Source organism: Kazachstania africana, chromosome 9 (assembly GCF_000304475.1).
Source record: "Kazachstania africana CBS 2517 chromosome 9, complete genome".
Classification (NCBI taxonomy): domain Eukaryota; kingdom Fungi; phylum Ascomycota; class Saccharomycetes; order Saccharomycetales; family Saccharomycetaceae; genus Kazachstania; species Kazachstania africana.
The window spans coordinates 440,702-459,018 of NC_018948.1; the positions used below are offsets into that span (position 1 = coordinate 440,702).

General features: G+C 36.8%; 8 protein-coding genes and 1 non-coding gene across 9 annotated transcripts; 6 read left to right on the forward strand and 3 right to left on the reverse strand.

Annotated features, from left to right (window-relative positions):
- Window positions 1–978: 978 nt before the first annotated feature.
- CBF5 (pseudouridine synthase CBF5) lies at window positions 979–2,370 on the forward strand (the record flags this gene model as incomplete). Its single annotated transcript, XM_003959081.1, has 1 exon — window positions 979–2,370. One exon carries the CDS (start codon window positions 979–981, stop codon window positions 2,368–2,370), a length of 1,392 nt encoding a protein of 463 aa, XP_003959130.1.
- A 629-nt stretch (window positions 2,371–2,999) lies between these two features.
- Window positions 3,000–3,551, forward strand: KAFR0I02160 (uncharacterized protein; the record flags this gene model as incomplete). Its single annotated transcript, XM_003959082.1, has 1 exon — window positions 3,000–3,551. The coding sequence occupies one exon, from the start codon at window positions 3,000–3,002 to the stop codon at window positions 3,549–3,551; it is 552 nt and encodes a 183-aa protein (XP_003959131.1).
- Window positions 3,552–4,940: 1,389 nt separating this feature from the next.
- KAFR0Itrna1I lies at window positions 4,941–5,014 on the forward strand. The gene has a single exon. It is a non-coding gene; the product is annotated as a tRNA-Ile (tRNA).
- Window positions 5,015–5,178: 164 nt separating this feature from the next.
- RFX1 (Rfx1p) lies at window positions 5,179–7,185 on the reverse strand (the record flags this gene model as incomplete). The annotated part of the gene is made up of 1 exon (XM_003959083.1): window positions 5,179–7,185. One exon carries the CDS (start codon window positions 7,183–7,185, stop codon window positions 5,179–5,181), a length of 2,007 nt encoding a protein of 668 aa, XP_003959132.1.
- Window positions 7,186–7,814: 629 nt separating this feature from the next.
- RLP7 (Rlp7p) lies at window positions 7,815–8,753 on the forward strand (the record flags this gene model as incomplete). The annotated part of the gene is made up of 1 exon (XM_003959084.1): window positions 7,815–8,753. The coding sequence occupies one exon, from the start codon at window positions 7,815–7,817 to the stop codon at window positions 8,751–8,753; it is 939 nt and encodes a 312-aa protein (XP_003959133.1).
- A 282-nt stretch (window positions 8,754–9,035) lies between these two features.
- On the forward strand, window positions 9,036–10,133 carry LEU2 (3-isopropylmalate dehydrogenase; the record flags this gene model as incomplete). Its single annotated transcript, XM_003959085.1, has 1 exon — window positions 9,036–10,133. The coding sequence occupies one exon, from the start codon at window positions 9,036–9,038 to the stop codon at window positions 10,131–10,133; it is 1,098 nt and encodes a 365-aa protein (XP_003959134.1).
- A 161-nt stretch (window positions 10,134–10,294) lies between these two features.
- On the reverse strand, window positions 10,295–11,785 carry NFS1 (cysteine desulfurase; the record flags this gene model as incomplete). Its single annotated transcript, XM_003959086.1, has 1 exon — window positions 10,295–11,785. The coding sequence occupies one exon, from the start codon at window positions 11,783–11,785 to the stop codon at window positions 10,295–10,297; it is 1,491 nt and encodes a 496-aa protein (XP_003959135.1).
- Window positions 11,786–12,062: 277 nt separating this feature from the next.
- DCC1 (Dcc1p) lies at window positions 12,063–13,205 on the reverse strand (the record flags this gene model as incomplete). The annotated part of the gene is made up of 1 exon (XM_003959087.1): window positions 12,063–13,205. The coding sequence occupies one exon, from the start codon at window positions 13,203–13,205 to the stop codon at window positions 12,063–12,065; it is 1,143 nt and encodes a 380-aa protein (XP_003959136.1).
- Window positions 13,206–13,390: 185 nt separating this feature from the next.
- BUD3 (Bud3p) lies at window positions 13,391–18,271 on the forward strand (the record flags this gene model as incomplete). Its single annotated transcript, XM_003959088.1, has 1 exon — window positions 13,391–18,271. The coding sequence occupies one exon, from the start codon at window positions 13,391–13,393 to the stop codon at window positions 18,269–18,271; it is 4,881 nt and encodes a 1,626-aa protein (XP_003959137.1).
- Window positions 18,272–18,317: the final 46 nt, after the last annotated feature.

An 18,317-nucleotide genomic window follows, 5' to 3' on the forward strand; every position in this document is an offset into this window, starting at 1 on the left:
GAGGCCATAAACGACATCAATGTTTCATGTTTTGGTTTACCTTTATGTAATGTCAAAAATAGCGTTTGAGGTTGTAATTAGTTAATAATTCAGGGGGACGCTACTACTTTACTTTAGAGATAAAGACTCAACAACTTCCATACTAAACGATCCGTGCATCGACTTGCTTTAAAAGGGCACTCAGACGCAAAAGGTACGCGTAATGAGGCAGCCATTGATCTTAAAGATCTGTATAACCTCTGGTAACCTTGGGAGCTCAGGTCTCAAGCACGCTACAAGAGAATGTGATTTCCTAAAATTGGTAAAAGTACAAAATGGTTGCATCGTTTTTACTTCGTATATACCGTTCATTTGAAGCAAAAAGCACATCGGACTACAGTAAGACGTATCGAAAGGGTCAATACATGTTACTATACATGTGCCAGGCAACTCCAGTCGAAAACGAGTTTAGCCCATTGGAGGATAAAGGTACTACTTGAGCAGTCGTTCCTAACTAGATCCAAAAAAAGAACACTAAGTCCGAAAACGCACTATTAGTTAGGTGTGAGCACTAATAATAGGGGTCTGGAAGAAGTCATAATTCCCAATATTCGAAACATAAGTTGAAGCTGAGAACAGGCCACCATACTAGGCTCAGCGTAAAATATTGTAATCCTCTCGTAAAGATAAAGCTAGCAGCCATAAAAAAAATACGGTCTATATTTACACCCTGTATCAATCCATAGTATGCTCAACCCAAGCCAGACTAAATGTTTAGTTTGAGGTTAGATTACGACTCTCTCGTAACGAGGGTCATTTTAGTAAAAACTGTCACCTTCGAGGGCTGGGATGCGCATCTTCGTTACCCGACGGGAGGGTTGAAAATTTTCACTTCGCAATGAAATTTTTTCTTTTCGATGAGCTTTGAAAACATAATAAGAAAAAAATTTTCAATAGTAGAAGAGACTCAGTAACTAACAGATAAGAGTGTATCAAATCATGGCTCAAGAATTTGTTATTAAGCCAGAAGATGCTGGTGCATCTGCTAACACATCTGAATGGCCTTTATTATTGAAGGACTATGATAAACTTTTAGTTAGAAGTGGTCATTACACTCCAATCCCAGCGGGCGCATCGCCATTAAAGAGAGATTTAAAATCTTACATCAGTTCCGGTGTTATAAATTTAGATAAACCATCTAACCCATCTTCTCACGAAGTTGTTGCCTGGATCAAAAGAATCTTACGTTGTGAAAAGACTGGTCACTCTGGTACTTTAGATCCAAAAGTTACTGGTTGTTTGATTGTCTGTGTCGACAGAGCTACCAGATTAGTCAAATCCCAACAAGGTGCTGGTAAAGAGTATGTTTGTATCGTTAGATTACATGAAGCTTTAAAGGACGAAAAAGATTTGGGTAGATCTTTAGAAAATTTAACAGGTGCTCTTTTCCAAAGACCACCATTAATCTCTGCCGTTAAGCGTCAACTTCGTGTTCGTACCATTTACGATTCCAACTTAATTGAATTCGACAACAAGAGAGGTTTAGGTGTTTTCTGGGCATCTTGTGAAGCTGGTACTTATATGCGTACCCTTTGTGTTCATTTAGGTATGTTATTAGGTGTTGGTGGTCACATGCAAGAATTACGTCGTGTGAGATCTGGTGCTTTATCTGAAAATGATAACATGGTTACATTACACGATGTTATGGATGCTCAATGGGTTTATGACAACACCAGAGATGAATCATACTTAAGAAAGATCGTTCAACCATTAGAAACTTTACTAGTTGGTTACAAGAGAATAGTGGTCAAGGATTCCGCTGTTAACGCCGTCTGTTACGGTGCCAAATTAATGATTCCAGGTTTATTACGTTACGAAGAAGGTATTGAATTATATGATGAAGTTGTTTTAATCACAACAAAGGGTGAAGCCATCGCTGTTGCCATTGCACAAATGTCAACTGTTGACTTAGCTACCTGTGATCACGGTGTTGTCGCCAGAGTTAAGAGATGTATCATGGAAAGAGATTTATATCCAAGAAGATGGGGTCTTGGTCCAGTTGCTCAAAAGAAGAAACAAATGAAGGCTGATGGTAAATTAGACAAGTTTGGTCGTGTCAACGAAAATACCCCAGAAGACTGGAAGAAGAGCTACGTTCCATTGGACAACGCTGAAACTGCTGCTCCAGTTGCTACTAAAGATGAAAGTCCATTAATCAAGGAAGTTGAACCAAAGACTGAAGAAAAGAAGGAAGAGAAGAAAGAAGAAAAGAAGGAAAAGAAGGAGAAGAAGGAAAAGAAGGATAAGAAGGATAAGAAAGAAAAGAAGGAGAAAAAGAGAAAGGCTGAAGATGATGGTGAAGAAAAGAAGAAGAAGAAGTCTAAAAAATGATAAAGTTTTATCAAGTATATTTAAATTTTGTATATTTTTTCATTGTATTTTAAAATAACATTTAAATCAAGTTTCGGAAAAAAATTGCTGTAGCGTTTAACTTTACTCTTGTTCCTTCCTAAACGTATACTCATGAAGTACAACTAACGAGATAAGTCAGAATCCCAAATTGGGCAATATGCTTTGTGATTTACACAAAAAACTAGGAGGAACGTGATAACTTTTCTATTTCTTATAGAGGGTGAAAGCACATGTCGCCAAATACGCTAGCTAATGCTAAACCTCATTTATAGAGAATATCTCGGATGAATATTTGAACTACTGTTTGTAATCAAGGACAAACGTTGAGCAGAAGTCCGGTACTACGGATTTAATTAGTCTGACTCAGACGAGACTTTGAGGGACTATACGAGACAGTTTTATCAACACTCATGAGTAATCGATTCTTAATGGAATCGGTTCTAATCAAATTATTATATGAAGGATGAAATAAGAACGGAACTTTCAGGACAAACGAAAATTAAAGTAAATTAATAAAATAAAAAAACCAAAGCAGGAAAAAGAAAAGCCTTTTGGTTACCGTACAACATCCCAACAAGCTTTTCAAGACTAAAAGCGTCTGTATACCTATGTTTTTCACATACAACGATCTTACTCTATTGTTACTTATCATCAGCATGGTCCCGGCATTGGCCAGTACGATTCAAGCCACACAGACCGCTGCTGGAGTCAATCAGCAAAGTCGAGCCCAATACCCTGACGTACCCCTCCCACGTGATAAGTCTACTGCGACGGATGCCCTCAACATCCTTAGATGTGTTCAAGTAAACGGATACCCCAATGCCACTCAAATCGGGAAGGAGCAGGACGGTATCCTGGTTTTTCTCCCGGGCATCTACGAGGTCTTTAACACCAGCTATGTTCGAAATGTAAGCGCCTGTAGCACGATTTATGGTTTCGGCGTGCAAGTATCTATACATAGCGGTAGTCAATTCGACGATGACGTTACTTTTATCGGGACTCTCGCAGAGCTGGTAGCGGATCGAACGCAAATAACTGGTCTTACCAGGGCCAGTTACATAGTCGAGTCAGACCTGGGAGGGACAGCAGTAGATAGCCCTTACCTTCAACGCAGGACTAGCACTTACTACTATGCGTATATGGCTGACGACGCTGCGTGAGGAAGTTACGAAATGTTCATCGATACGACTGACATGTGTCAGGATAACAATAAGAATTCGTTCGCTTCATTCCGAGCAGAAAACCCAAGCTCATTATATACGCTGGATTACACTGTCTGGCCCCATCACGACTGTTCGAAAGGGGACAGCAAGACCTACGCTATACTAGCGAAGAAAACGCTAGCGTGCAAGAAACGGACAACTTATTCCTGGTATGGTGCACTAGCAGACGACGACTGCTTTGGCAGTAACCCAAGTGCAGCTTGCGCCACTGCTAATGTTAACGTATACACGAGCGCATATGTTGCCTGGCAGCTTGTAGTTGAGGGGAAGTATTCGTAGGGCGGTGGGGAGAGCGCTACCTATGAACTGGATTAAATAAGATCAAGTCATGTACTATAAATAAATAAGATAATTAAATATTAAAAAAAACTCGACAGTTCCCCCAATCATTTCGATACTTCTTCTTCTTCCGCCACCTCTATCACAGAATATCAGAGCTCGGTCGGGCAACCCATCCGGTCTCTTTTTTTCTCGTTTTCTCAAAGGTCCGCATCAGGTACATCTCAAAGCTGTCCAATGTGTGCTTTCGTATATACATCGTACAAGATATCATGGAATCCGTAATTCTCATGATTCATCACATCAACTGACTATTTTCTCGATACTTCACAAGCTTCCTCCTGGCACATACCCTACTTGATAGGGGTACGTTACCTTCTACGCGAATGGTCCTATCACTTGGTCTTCCAGACGGATTCGGTCCATATACATCTCATCCACTGAAGCAAAATATGTGGCCGCTTCTGAGGCAGCATTAGACTGTTATGGCTTTTTCAGCTATCTGAACACCTCAATTTCCAGCTAAAGAAAAATTATCCTACCAAATTAGCTTCCCATCCAGTACTGCATTCTAGACGTATTTCATTGTCTGTTTTTTTATATACATTACATAGAAAGAAATATCGACTTATTACGATACTTCGAGGATATAGACAAGAACTTATTCTCTTGCAAGCTTACCATGTCTAATAATAACATCAACAAGAACAATAACGAAGGTAATAATAGCATCCAGGACGTTTCCGTCCACTTTACATAAGTTTCTCTATCCGCCGCACGATGCGCTGCGGCCAGCCATCGTTTATTTACGGTGGCCTCGAGACAAAAAAAAGATTTTATAAAGTCATTATTGTTAAATCAAAATAACCATTATTGTCAATTAAACCAGCTAATCATTGATTAAATTTGCTTTTTTACAATGATTATTAAATAAAATATAAAATAATAAGGATAAATCAGAACTGCCTTTTCATTTAGAGATCTGCATGAGGGTTTTCAATAATATCGCTAGTAAATCAACTTACTTTCATAAAATAACTAATAACAGGTCTCTTGGCCCAGTTGGTTAAGGCACCGTGCTAATAACGCGGGGATCAGCGGTTCGATCCCGCTAGAGACCATTTTTTATGTTTTTTATATCTCAGGGACTATCCTACCCGATGCAGTAGTATTTTAGAGTTCGGTCGTGCGTAGTTTTTTGGTTTTAATACATTAAAAAGAATCCATAATATATATGCTTACATATATCTAATCTGACAAAACGATATACATTTAACATGCAAATCTATTCGATTTCATTCACGAATTTTGTGATTTCAAAGGAATAATTGATTAATTGTACAGTAACGTTGTTGAAAAATAACCAAGGCAGTAAATTTTCAGAATTTTTCAGCGATATGTCACCTATAAGAGTATTTGTGAATCTAACATAGGAGTCAATCATTGTCTGTGCCATAAAATTCCTTGAATTTGAAATGAAATTTAAAGTATTGATTATTATGTCAACTAAGGAAAAACTGTCATTATTGAGTAAAGTTAGAGTATTTTGTTTTACAAATTCTTTGATTTTCATTAATACTTCTGAATTTTTTTCTGTCGTTACCATTTCTAAGATATCATCTAAATTTACAATTTGTTCCCAATCTTTTTTCATACCATCTTTAAATGATTCAAAACTACTTATGAATCTAACTATAAATTTTAATAGTTTTAAAAGTTTTTTTATTATCGTAGTAAAATTTTTGGAAATTTGTAATTTTGAAGTTAAAATGGGTACCGGTAAGTCTATTGTTGATTTTAATATTTGATCTTGGTAAGCATGAATGAAGCTTTCTAATTTAGAAATGATGAGTTCGTTTTCTCTATTGAAGTTTATAATGAAATTTGATAAAAATTTAATGATTGAAATATGAGTGATGAGGTCACATTTATGTATCCAATCGTACAATTCTTCAGAAATAAACAGATTGTACATTTGTGGTGAAATTAAGCCATTTGGATGGAAAAGGAATAAATTGTTCGTTGATAGGTAATCAAATTTGAAAAATTTGACATTTTGGAATATTGTATTACAATGAATGAAATATAACGATTCCAATGATGAGATTATATCTTTATCTATTGAACTTGGTAATTTTTCGATGTCAATTCTGGGTAAATCCAATTGATAATCATCGTTTAAAGTTTGTTTATTATTAAAAATTTCATTGAACAAATTTTCCAAGAAAGGTAATTCTTTTGTTAAATCATCAGTTTTTTGAATTTTTTGTAATTTATCATCCATTGCATCTTCTAATTTTATTTTTTTCATTACAGGTTCCTGTTCATAAGTTTGATCATCAAAATTTTTGGTGTTAATTTTTTTATCATTTAGTTTTGAATCGTTGATTGGATTTATACCAACATTATCACTAGTATCGTCCATTAGTCGTAAGCCACAATAATGATATTTCGATTGACCCCTCATACCTAATCTTCTTGTAGTTAAATCTGGGAAAACTGTTCTTATCAATTTACCCAATGATGCTTGAGATAATGGTTTTAAACTATTTTGAGCACAAGATGCAGCGTATTGAGCGAAAATTCTACCTCTTGGTACGTAACTGTCATGTTTCGATTGACAATTTTTCATGAGCCAAATAAGAGCGTAAATTTGTCTCTGTTTTTCCCTATCTTGTTCAGCAGATTGTAACGTTGATTTTGGATTTGAATTTGGATCGATATTCATTACTTTCAATTCTGCGTCTTTGACGATCTTTGCATAATCTGCAATAGGTTTATCTACATGTTTTTCTGCAATTTGTTTAGCTAATTGTTCCTGAGTATTTCTTCTTGCAGTTGAAGGAATAATATTTTCCTTAGGAGGACTATCAGTTTCTTCTAACTTGGGTATACTCCTTTGTGCGTTACTAATAATGGGGAAAGTAGTATGATGCGTAATGTTATTATTAGTGTAAGGTAAAATAGAAGAATGTGATCTATTCAAATTATTATTATTATTATTATTATTGAAATTGGATGACAAACTTGGAAGGATTGGTTTATTCGTATGCGTATAATCCTTTGAAGTTGAATGAATAAGATTGTAGATGGAGGAAGCGGATCTCTGGTACGTTGGAGTGGCACTATTTATCTTAGCATTGTTACCAGTGTCTATATGAGATAAAGCTACTGGAGATGTCGAATTCCTATTGAACTCGACAGAAGCAGCCCCTGGAGACGTGGAAGTTGGTTTCTTCTGATCGGAAGAAGATGTGGTGCTAGACATGGACACGATCTGTCTATTGACCATTCTTGCAGAGGGTTATAGTTGTGGATGGATAAATACGTTGTTTTATAATTATGAGTTAGGTTCAAAATATCTGAATCACAACGGTTGGAAGACGAAAATGGAAAATTTTTGTTGTGAATAGCAACGAGACCGTTTCACAAACAGTGAAGAAAAACCTGAAAACTTTTCAGTTGCTAGGGGAATGGGTTATCCGTTAAGAGAAGTGGTTATGTACAGCGTGAGTATACAGCGTGTGGTTATATGCAGTTGTGCATGTCCATGGAATGCTGTTGTCACGTTCAAACATGAAGAAGAATGGCTCTCTCTGTTTCTGGTAGGTGCAAGAGAGTGAGACGGAAGAGGGTCATGTGACAGGGAAGAGACAGCAGAATGGCGGGTGTTGTTGCCATGCCATATGCGGTGTTTGGGGTGTCGGGGTGTTTGAATTGCGGTGGAATTTGTTTCCGGGTGATCCCCAGTCAATTGAAGTTTCTCTTTCTGGCTGGAAAAATTTTTCACAGCTCATCGCATGAAAATTTAAATGGTGAAGAAGAGTTGGTAGAAAGCGAGTGTGAGTGTGACTGTGAGTGTGACTGTGTCTACCAGTTAGAAGAACAGTGTATAATATCCAAGTGTTGTATCATATCGGTATGGATTCCAAAGAGGTATTGAACTCAAACCCAGAGGTTTTGTTGCGTAAGAGAAGAAACGCTGACAGGATAAGGATCGAGAAACAGCAACTATCTAAGCAAAGACAAGATACAAACAGAAAGAATCAGACCAAGAATAAGAAAAGATTCGTTAGAATCGAAAATATCGTTTCTAAAACGTTGGCTACCACCAGAGAAAAGGAAAGAATCAAGAGAGTTTCCAAATTAGAACTGAAAAAATCAAAGAATGAAATTGATCATCTTCCATCTGAAAAAGATTACATCTTAAAAGTTAGTGAAAACAGTGTCGAAAATGATAATGATGATGAAGAAGAAGAAGAAGAAGAAGAAGAAGAAGAAGATGCTTTGGTCACCGAAAAAATTGAGTACGATGGTAAATCGACTTTATTATTTGTTATCAGAATTAAAGGTCCGAATTTAGTCAACTTACCACACAAAGTTAACAAAATTTTAACTACTTTAAGATTAGATGAAATCAACACAGGTGTCTTCATCAAATTAACTAAATCAGTGTACCCGCTATTGAAGCTCATCTCTCCTTACGTTGTCATCGGTCAACCTTCTTTATCCACAATTCGTTCTCTCATTCAAAAGAGAAGTAAAATAGTCTATAACGGTTCTGAAATTATATTAAACGATAATAACATAGTAGAAGAAAAATTAGGTGAATCCGGCATCATTTGTATCGAAGATATGATCCATGAAATTAAATCCATGGGTGAATCATTCCAAACCGTCACTCATTTCCTATTACCTTTCAAGTTAAACAATGAAGTGTCAGGTTTCAACGCTTTAAATAAATTGAAAAGACTACAAGCAAGAGAAAATGACTCCAAATTGAAAAAATTGGTTTCAAATTCTTCAATCGCCCCAGTTATTCAAGTCGATATCGACAACTTAATTGCAAGATTAAATTAAAATCAGTTCCCATATATATATATATATATACTATATTTCATCTCTGTATACTAATAATATAACAACATTTTACTGTCATCATTTCTTCAAACAGCGTAAGCGGAAGCCGTTACCGGGTTGTGCGAATAAGCCCATCAAGCAGTAAAAGAGTCAACCGACAAGTTAAAACTTCATGCACGACCACTAGAATGTATAAGGTATATAAACAGCTCAAGTGTCTTCCCAAAATCGACATTTCTTCCTGATATATGAAATACATCAACACGTATAAAATACTCACAAATGTCCTCTGTCAAGAATATAACTGTCTTCCCAGGTGATCACATTGGGACAGAAATTGTAAGAGAAACTGTTAAAGTTCTCGATGCCATTGCAGAAGTTTCTCCAAACGTTAGTTTCAAATACAATTACCAATTGATTGGTGGTGCCGCTATTGACGCCACAGGTGAACCTTTAACGGATGAAGCTTTACAGGTTGCCAAGAACTCCGACGCTATCTTATTAGGTGCTGTCGGTGGACCCAAGTGGGGTCATGGACTCGTTAGACCAGAACAAGGTCTATTAAAAATTCGTAAAGAATTGGGTGTCTATGCAAATTTAAGACCTTGTCAATTTGTTTCAGAGACCTTACTAGATTTATCACCATTAAAGAGAGAAATTGTACAAGGTACAGACTTCGTCATCGTTAGAGAATTGGTTGGTGGTATCTATTTTGGTGAAAGACAAGAAGCTGGTGATGACGGTGTTGCATGGGATAAAGAATCTTATTCTGTTCCTGAGATTCAAAGAATTACAAGAATGGCTGCATTCTTGGCATTACAACATAATCCACCTCTACCAGTTTGGTCACTGGATAAGGCAAACGTTCTTGCCACTTCAAGATTATGGAGAAAAACTGTCGAAGAAACTATTAAGAATGAATTCCCAACTTTAACTATTAATCATCACTTAATCGATTCTGCCGCAATGACTTTGGTACAAAATCCAACTAAATTAAACGGTGTTGTCATCACAACTAACATGTTCGGTGATATCATCTCAGATGAAGCATCTGTCATTCCAGGTTCTCTTGGATTATTACCAAGTGCATCTCTTGCATCATTACCTGATAAGAATGATGCTCTTGGTCTATATGAACCATGTCACGGTTCTGCTCCAGATTTACCAGCCGATCATGCAAACCCAATCGCTACCATTTTATCTGCCGCCATGATGTGTAAACTGTCATTGAATTTAACAAAAGAAGGTAATGCCATCGAAGAAGCTGTGAAGAGAACCATCGATGCAGGTATCAAGACAGGTGACCTTGGCGGGAAAAATACAACCACAGAGGTCGGTAACGCTGTAGCCAAGTTCGTTAAGGAAATCTTGGCAAACTAGGTATATACATATGGTCAACGTTCAATGTGAAATACTTAAAAGAGATGAATTTTTTTCTTGTAATTAATTAACTAAATAAATAAAACATTTTATGCAAATATATACACAATTTCTATTCGAATTTTCTTTGTTTTGGGTTTTTACTATAAAAAAATATATTTTCAATGACCAGACCATTCGATCGAATCTAGATCAATACCTTCTTGAACCATTTCCCATAAAGGCGATAATTCTCTTAAGAATTTGACTCTTTCCTGGATGGCCTTAATAACGTAGTCAACTTCTTCCTCGGTAGTAAATCTACCAATGCCGAATCTGATAGACGAGTGAGCCAATGCATCATCTTTACCCAATGCATGTAGCACATAGGAAGGTTCTAATGAAGCCGATGTACATGCAGAACCAGACGATAGTGCAATATCTCTTAAGGCCATTAATAGCGATTCACCTTCCACATAAGCGAAGGAAACATTGATACAACCTGGATAATGATGATTTGGTGAACCGTTCAATGTGGCATGATCTAAGGAAAGTAAGCCACTAATTAATTTGTTTGATAATCTAGAAATATAATTTTGATCGTTATCAAATTCTTGTAGCATTAATCTGGCAGCTTCACCAAAACCGGTTACTAAAGGTGGAGCCAACGTACCAGATCTTAAACCTCTTTCTTGACCACCACCAGATAGTAATGGTTCTAATCTAATTCTTGGTCTTCTTCTAACATACAAAGCACCAATACCTTTTGGTCCATAAATCTTATGTGATGATATGGACATTAAATCAATATTCATATCATTGACATCAATTGGGATCTTACCGTAAGCCTGAGCGCAGTCAGTATGGAAATAAACTTTATGTTTCTTACAAATTTCACCGATTTGCTTTATTGGTTGAATCACACCGATTTCATTATTAACTGCCATGACAGAAACAAGACAAGTATCAGGTCTAATAGCGTTTTCCAATTCATTCACATCGATCAGACCATTAGAATCCACACCTAAGAAAGTAACTTCAAATCCTTCATTGATCATACTTCTAGCGGCCTCCAATACACACTTATGTTCTGTTCTAGTCGTTATAATATGTTTCTTCGTCTTCTTATAGAACCTTGGAACACCCTTTAAAACCATATTATTTGATTCAGTAGCACCTGATGTGAATATTATTTCCTTTGCATTAGCATTAATGACCTTTGCAACATGCTCTCTTGCTTCTTCAACAGATTTGTTAGTTTCCCAACCATAGGCATGTGTATTAGAATGTGGATTACCATAGAGACCCGTATAATATTTCAACATCGTATCTAGAACACGAGGATCCGTTGGTGTAGTGGCCTGCATATCTAGATATATAGGTCTTGTACCAAACCCTGTATTTTCCTGATACGCATGATTAAGGGCAGTATTACCTGACTTGATAGCCTCTGAATCGTTAGAACGCACATTAGCCTGCTCCTTTGCTGCGGCCTGGATATCAGTGTGTGTCTCTATACTTATTCCCTCGTCTAGTTTGACGGCTTCTGCTGCCGCTGCAGAATAGCATCTTGATAGATTACCTGATCTTATCTTTGATGACCATACAGAAGGACGTAACCCAACATTACTTGGCACTACACGTGGTAGTCTTACTAATGAACGTCCAAACATGATGAATGTGATGCTGTCTTCACTATATTTCGTCTTACCTATCAGTGAATACTCTCAAATATTATGAATAAATTTATATACCATTTCATATAATTACTAAAGATGCATCGATATTTTAATCCGACTTCGGTGGAATGAAAAAAAGTTGGGTGTGCGGCGAAAATCGCACTGAATGCAACGAGTCACAGAGAGATCTCACATGCTGTTTGGCTGCTCGTGCTGCTGTTTGGCACATTTCTGCTATTAGCTCATGTTGCCCTTTGAGATGGGAATAATTCTATCTGCTTGTCACGATGACTTTTTGTTTGCCCGGAACTCTTCTTCTTCTTGCATATTTCATTATAAAATTGTCTATCTTCAGTCCGTGCACGTTTAGATCTTCCACCAGAGGCTTTATATCCTCAAAATCCCAAGTAGATTGTAATCTGAACAGAATATTGAATCTCTCTTTAACGTCTATCGGTAGCGTGTTCTTGGCAATGTATTGCAAATGATGTTCTGCAGGCTTGTAATAGTGGCCTCGGAGCATGTCAGTATCGATATCGCAGGGTAGAAAAGGTGGGAATGTGGATTTCCATTTGATCATGAATTCATCAGTAGACATACTTGTCTTGTGTGCATGGTTCTTCAATGCATTTATTCCGTACCATTTGGCAATCTTTAGCATATCCAATGACCATCTGTCATCTGTAAATGCTTTCATGAACCTGTTCAAGACTGTCTTGACCACCTCAATTGTGTATGGATTGAAGTCTGGACCCATATCCTTAGTCACAGCACGGAATGTTTCATCCAATGCTAATTCGTTCAAATTCAAATTTTCTGCTACAACACTCGTTAACATCACATGTAAAGCTCTCGACATGAATTCATTCGACAACAGACAGATATACCCGTTGATCTCACAGCCCCCAACATTGTACCATATAGTTTTCGCCTCCACAACAGAGGTTGGTGAATGTTCCACCAACTCTTCAAAAGTCCTTAGTTGTGGCTTGTTTCCAGTCTGCGGGAATTTTACTTCACCGTTATAGAGGGGTACTAAATCTAAATTCAACTGGCCTTCCGTTTTACGTGTCTCGTACTCAAAACTCGTACTAGAATAACCCAAAAGGTCGCTGGTGGGCTCCGTCAACCCAAATAATGATTCTTTTGGTATATTCATGGGCCTTCCCGGTATAAATTCGTTCATTAACAAAGCAGTATTGGAATGGTTCTTTTGTCTTACTATCCAAGTCTTATCACGGGAGCATAACACGACGTTAGAGCTATTATCGTCCAATGCTTTGAATTGCAAAAGGGAATTTTGTTCATTACCCTTTGTGGGCTTCAGCACTTTCAAAAGCTCCGGAGTCAATTGAATCAGCTTATATTGAGAATCCTTATCACATTCCAGTTGGCAGTGCAGGTTAATCGACATCCTTTCCGGGCAATACACTTTAGCTTAAATCAACAGCTCTTCCTCACATCTAAATGCTGTAGCATAGTATCTTCGAGATTTTGACTTTTTTTTTGCCGTCACGTAAAGAAAAAATGTAACTAGAGAAAACATAAACAAACATCATCTGAACTTTTGAAAGTATACTAAATCGATACCCAGGGGCTATGAATGACTTATCCTCTATATATTCACAAGAATTAGAATTAACAGAACGGTCAGTGGTGATTTCTTTGTTTAATAACCTGTTGGCATCGAAAAATACCCATCAACAGACTCTAGATTGGATTCATGAAAGATCTGAAAAAGAATGGTTAGATGACATTTTCATCAACTCAGTGCTCTATCATAACGTGGACAGAGTTATATGGGGACCGTTCTTCATATGTATATACAAGGATCCAAAGACTGATAAGTTCGGTTCACTGACGTTAGATAGATTTGGTATCACCCATATTAATTCCATTGATCTCTCCCGCAAATCTGCTTACTACCCAGCAATTGAGAACTTACATGACAATGATAAGAACTCGAATGTAAAAAAATGCATTGCTGTATCATTACTGCAAAAATTCTCGAATATTTCGATGCAGCACTTAAAGTACCTCACAGAAGATAAAATCAATTATGATCCGGTACATGCTGGTGATTTGTCTAGTGGCTGTAAGTTGGTGACATCAATAAGTCCAGAATTATTTGGTAAAAGATTGATATCAGCCGGTCTTCTAACAGGACGTCTCATTAATTCTACGCTGATGGATGTGATTTACGAAAATAATGAATCAACAATTGACTCAAATAACAGATTAGTATTCCATTTAGGTGAACAATTAGAGCAATTATTCGACCCTGTGACAGAGTATTCACCAGAACAAACCGAGTATGGCTATAAACCACCAGAAGATGACAAACCAACTGAAACAGATAGCGAACTCGTTCAAGCAATTTGTAATGAGCTTCTACAACTACAATCAAATTTTACTTTCACACTAGTTGAATTTTTACAAAAAGTGCTCATAGCATTGAGGGTTAAAGTCCTGAATGGTGAAATTGATGCATTATCCACTGTAAAGTTAAATCGCATGTTTCCCCCCACAATTGATGAAGTTACAAGAATAAATTGTATCTTCCTGGACTCACTGAAATCTTCCATGCCATATGGATCACTAGAAGTCTTGAAGGCGTGTAGTATAACAATCCCTTACTTCTATAAAGCTTACACACGTCATGAAGCTGCTACTAAACTGTTTAGTAGAGATATCAAACAATTTTTGAAGCATTTTAGGAATTCTATACCAGAATGTGAAGAATATAGTGAGATGAAATTGGAAGCAATAATTAAAGGCCCACAAGAAAAATTGCTCAAATTAAAACTTATTATCGATAGGCTCTATCATTCCAAGGAATGGGCTAACGAGGAAAATAAGATAATTGGCAAGAAAAATTACGATAATATCATAGATGTAATTGACTCTTTTGGCAGATTGAATGAGCCTGTCAGTTCTTACAGTACAAGAGTGTTCACTCCCTCAGGTAAGATTTTGACAGAGCTAGCCAAAGGTTGGCCTGTAGAATTACAATACAAATGGCTTAAAAGGCGTGTGGTTGGTGTGTATGATATTATTGACCAAACATTTTCTAATAAAAGAGCCCTTTTGGTTATCTTTAGTGATTACATTGTATTTTTAAGTATCACTGATTATGAATTATACTATACAGATGATGGTTCGAATAAACCTTTGATTTCTGATATTTTAATGAACTCTCTGATAAATGAGGTTGCGTTGCCATCTAAAATACCGAAGTTAAATGTTCAAAATTATTGCTACATTGGAGATGTTTTGGTTTCAATATTCGATAATGATACAATTAGATTTGACGCTTTAAGACCAGATGCTTTTTCCATTTCATGCAAGTTGGCCACAATGAAAGAACCTATTGATGCGAAAAAAGTAGCAGCACTAGTGACCAAAGCCAAGATTTTGGAAAAAGATACAGCTTTTCATTTATTTAAAGCATGCAGGGATGACATCAGTCTGTACTCAACAGCTCATGAATTAGAAGCATACAATAACGAAAAACTAAAATCTAAATTTGCTTTATTTCTAAATATTAAGCCAGCCTCTCAATTCTTAAGCCTTTACAACCTACACTTTGCTGTGTTTGCCAGTTTTGTGGGCACGGACGATACGAATAAAGTTAGGCTGAGTGTGATAACCAGGAGTAATAAAGATACTGTGAAAACTTTAGAGATTTTTCCTGATAATATTGTTGATTCTATAATTGGGCAGTTATCAACCGAATATCCGCTGTGTTATTCATCAATCCAATCTTCATTAATTAAGGAGCTTTTTGCAGTTACTACCTATTTAGCTAACAGCATAGGAAAAGTAGGCGAGAAAGAGCACACCTTACGTGAAGCTGCTGCTATAGTTAAAGACAGTAATAAATCATCCAAAACTAATACCCTCGTTAACTCAGACGCAGAAAAAAAGCATTCAAAAGCCAAAGATATTGATGCAAAAGCTAGTAAAAAGATCAAAAAGAAAACAGATAACTCCACACAAAAAAGAATATCAAAGATACCAGAGAGTAAAAATGTTATGAACTTAAAGCCTCAAGAAGTTAAGAAAAAAAGCTTAATTGAGAAACTAAAATCCATTTTCAAATCAAAACGCAGGAGCAAAAAAGATATTAGTGGGCCGATCGTTGTTAATTCGAAAAGTTACAGTTCGAAATCTTCCTTACCTCATAAGAAAAACAACTCACCCTTACCTATTAGTCCGAATAAAAATATATTGGCAAATACTAGAAGTGAGAAAAATTTGAATGCGAAGAATTCAAGTGGGAAAAATCCTGGAGTGAAAAGCAATGATGACGCCGAAAATTTGAGAATCAGTTCTGTTGTCCGTGATACAACATACGATGCATCTGGCGCTAGATTCCAATATACGCCTAGAATAGGTGATTTGTCAAAAGAAAAAACTGAGGACATTGCTGAACCCCATACGCCAGATGAATATACACAGCTATCACAAATTCCATCCCCTCACATTGCTGAAAAACTATTTCTTCCTAAAGAATCCAAAATTCATGAGCCAGTTGATGAAGTTAGTGAACATGAGGATATTGCTGGGGATATAAGCGCTCTTACACAATCCACTTCACAAGAAAACGTTGAAGTACTTTCGGCAGGACAATCAGGTAAAGAAAAAGATGTCAGTAAGAGAGCTCATAATCAAAGTCAATTATATAACTCTGATCTTTTTGAAGACTTTGTGCCTCCAGGAAAGGAATGTGGGCATAACATTGAAATTAAGCAAGCTTCTGAGGAGTTATCTGATGACAATCTACCTACGGAGAAATCTAGTACTCAAAACCAATTGCACAACGTAGAGAAAAATAATGCTGTAACATTAAATTCAGGCGAAGATAATACTAAGGAAAAAAAGAATGGGACTTTTCATGCTGGGAAGCAAGATCCTTTTGTTGATATAGCCAATCCACCTATTGTACAAGAAAATATAGGAGTTTTGCCCAAAAAATTAAACATTTTCCCCACAATTCCAAAATTAGCTCCAATCAGTCGTATGGAGTTTACCAGATCACCATCTTTGATAGAGTTATTTGAGGGAATGAGAGTTGTGCTTGATGAAACAGACGCTCACTACAACTGGAAACGTCTTTCCAGTGAGGTTTCTTTGAATCAAAAATATATAACCAACTCAGGAAATACCCCAGAAAATAATAATAATTTCAGGAACTTTGCACATGCTGCAGCCTTCAACTTAGCAATCCCTAAAAATGTAGAAACTATTGTCATTCCAGATGAAAAGGCTGAGTTAGAAAGTTCGCATTCGACGAATGGTACGCTCAAGACTGGAGATGACCACTCAAAAACTACTGTCCCTTCTGTAGAAGAGGTGAGTGAAGAGGCAGTTGGAAAGAGTCCACTAAAACATGAGGAAAACCCGTCCCTCGCAGCAAATGATACTAATAGAGATAGGGCCTTGGATAGCGAACGCAAATTTAAAGTCATCAACACTTCTCCCACAAGGTACTCAAATATTGGTAGTTCAGAGAAACAATTAGCAAGTACGACCTCTGAGACAGATTTTTCAAAAGCCAGCTTTGAAAATCCTGAAGACCTTCAATTATCTATTGCAAGAGACATCTCGTCTCAGAAATTGTCAGTAGATACCACAACAAAGATGGTGCCAGATTTCTCTTTCCTTACTGAGATGAATAGAGAAGTGACGACCCGTTTATTCGAATTAAATTTAGCTTCACAAGAAGACGTTAATGACGAAGAGTACTACACACCTACGACCAATGCACCCAAGGAGAATATGGCTGCATCAACGTCAGACCAGGTTGAAACTGAAAATGAAACTAGCATTGGATTAGATGTGGCCACTGGGCTTGAAAATGATCTTGCAAAGATAAGAGAAACCTCAGAGACACATCCCGAGGGGGACAAGTCGCAAAATGTGGCTACTGAAGAATCGCAAAATTTTTTAGAAGACTTAGAATTCAGTTCATTTGCCATGACTTTCGATAATTCATTATTTAATCAATACAGTTCTGGTTTGCAAGAGGCTACGCTTACTCATAATAGTTATGAAACAACGAAAATTTTAGATAACATACCAGAGTTACCAGCAGAGAAGGAAGGACCCGTAGTATACACACTAACTAATGATTTGTTCTCTAGTAATGACATTAGGATAGGTATAAATCAAAAGGCAGGATTTATGGACAATTCAAACGATGCGGAAGATCCAATTTGGGTATCGCCTAGCAAATTAGACTTTGATGATATAACCAGAACTCACGTAAGAACACTTGGGGAAAATATTAAGGATCATGCAATAACTAGAAAAAACACGAAGCCAGATCCTCCATCGAATAAGCTAGATGACTCTGAATTGAAGCATGATTTATCTTATGCATTTCTGGCCAACCTTGTTCAAACTAGCGAGTTTGATGAAATTGAGGAAGAAAATTACAATGATGATAAGCCTACCAGGTTGCAGTTCAAGAGTTAGAATATAGTCGATATTAGTTATAACTGCACTTTTTTATATTCTGTCA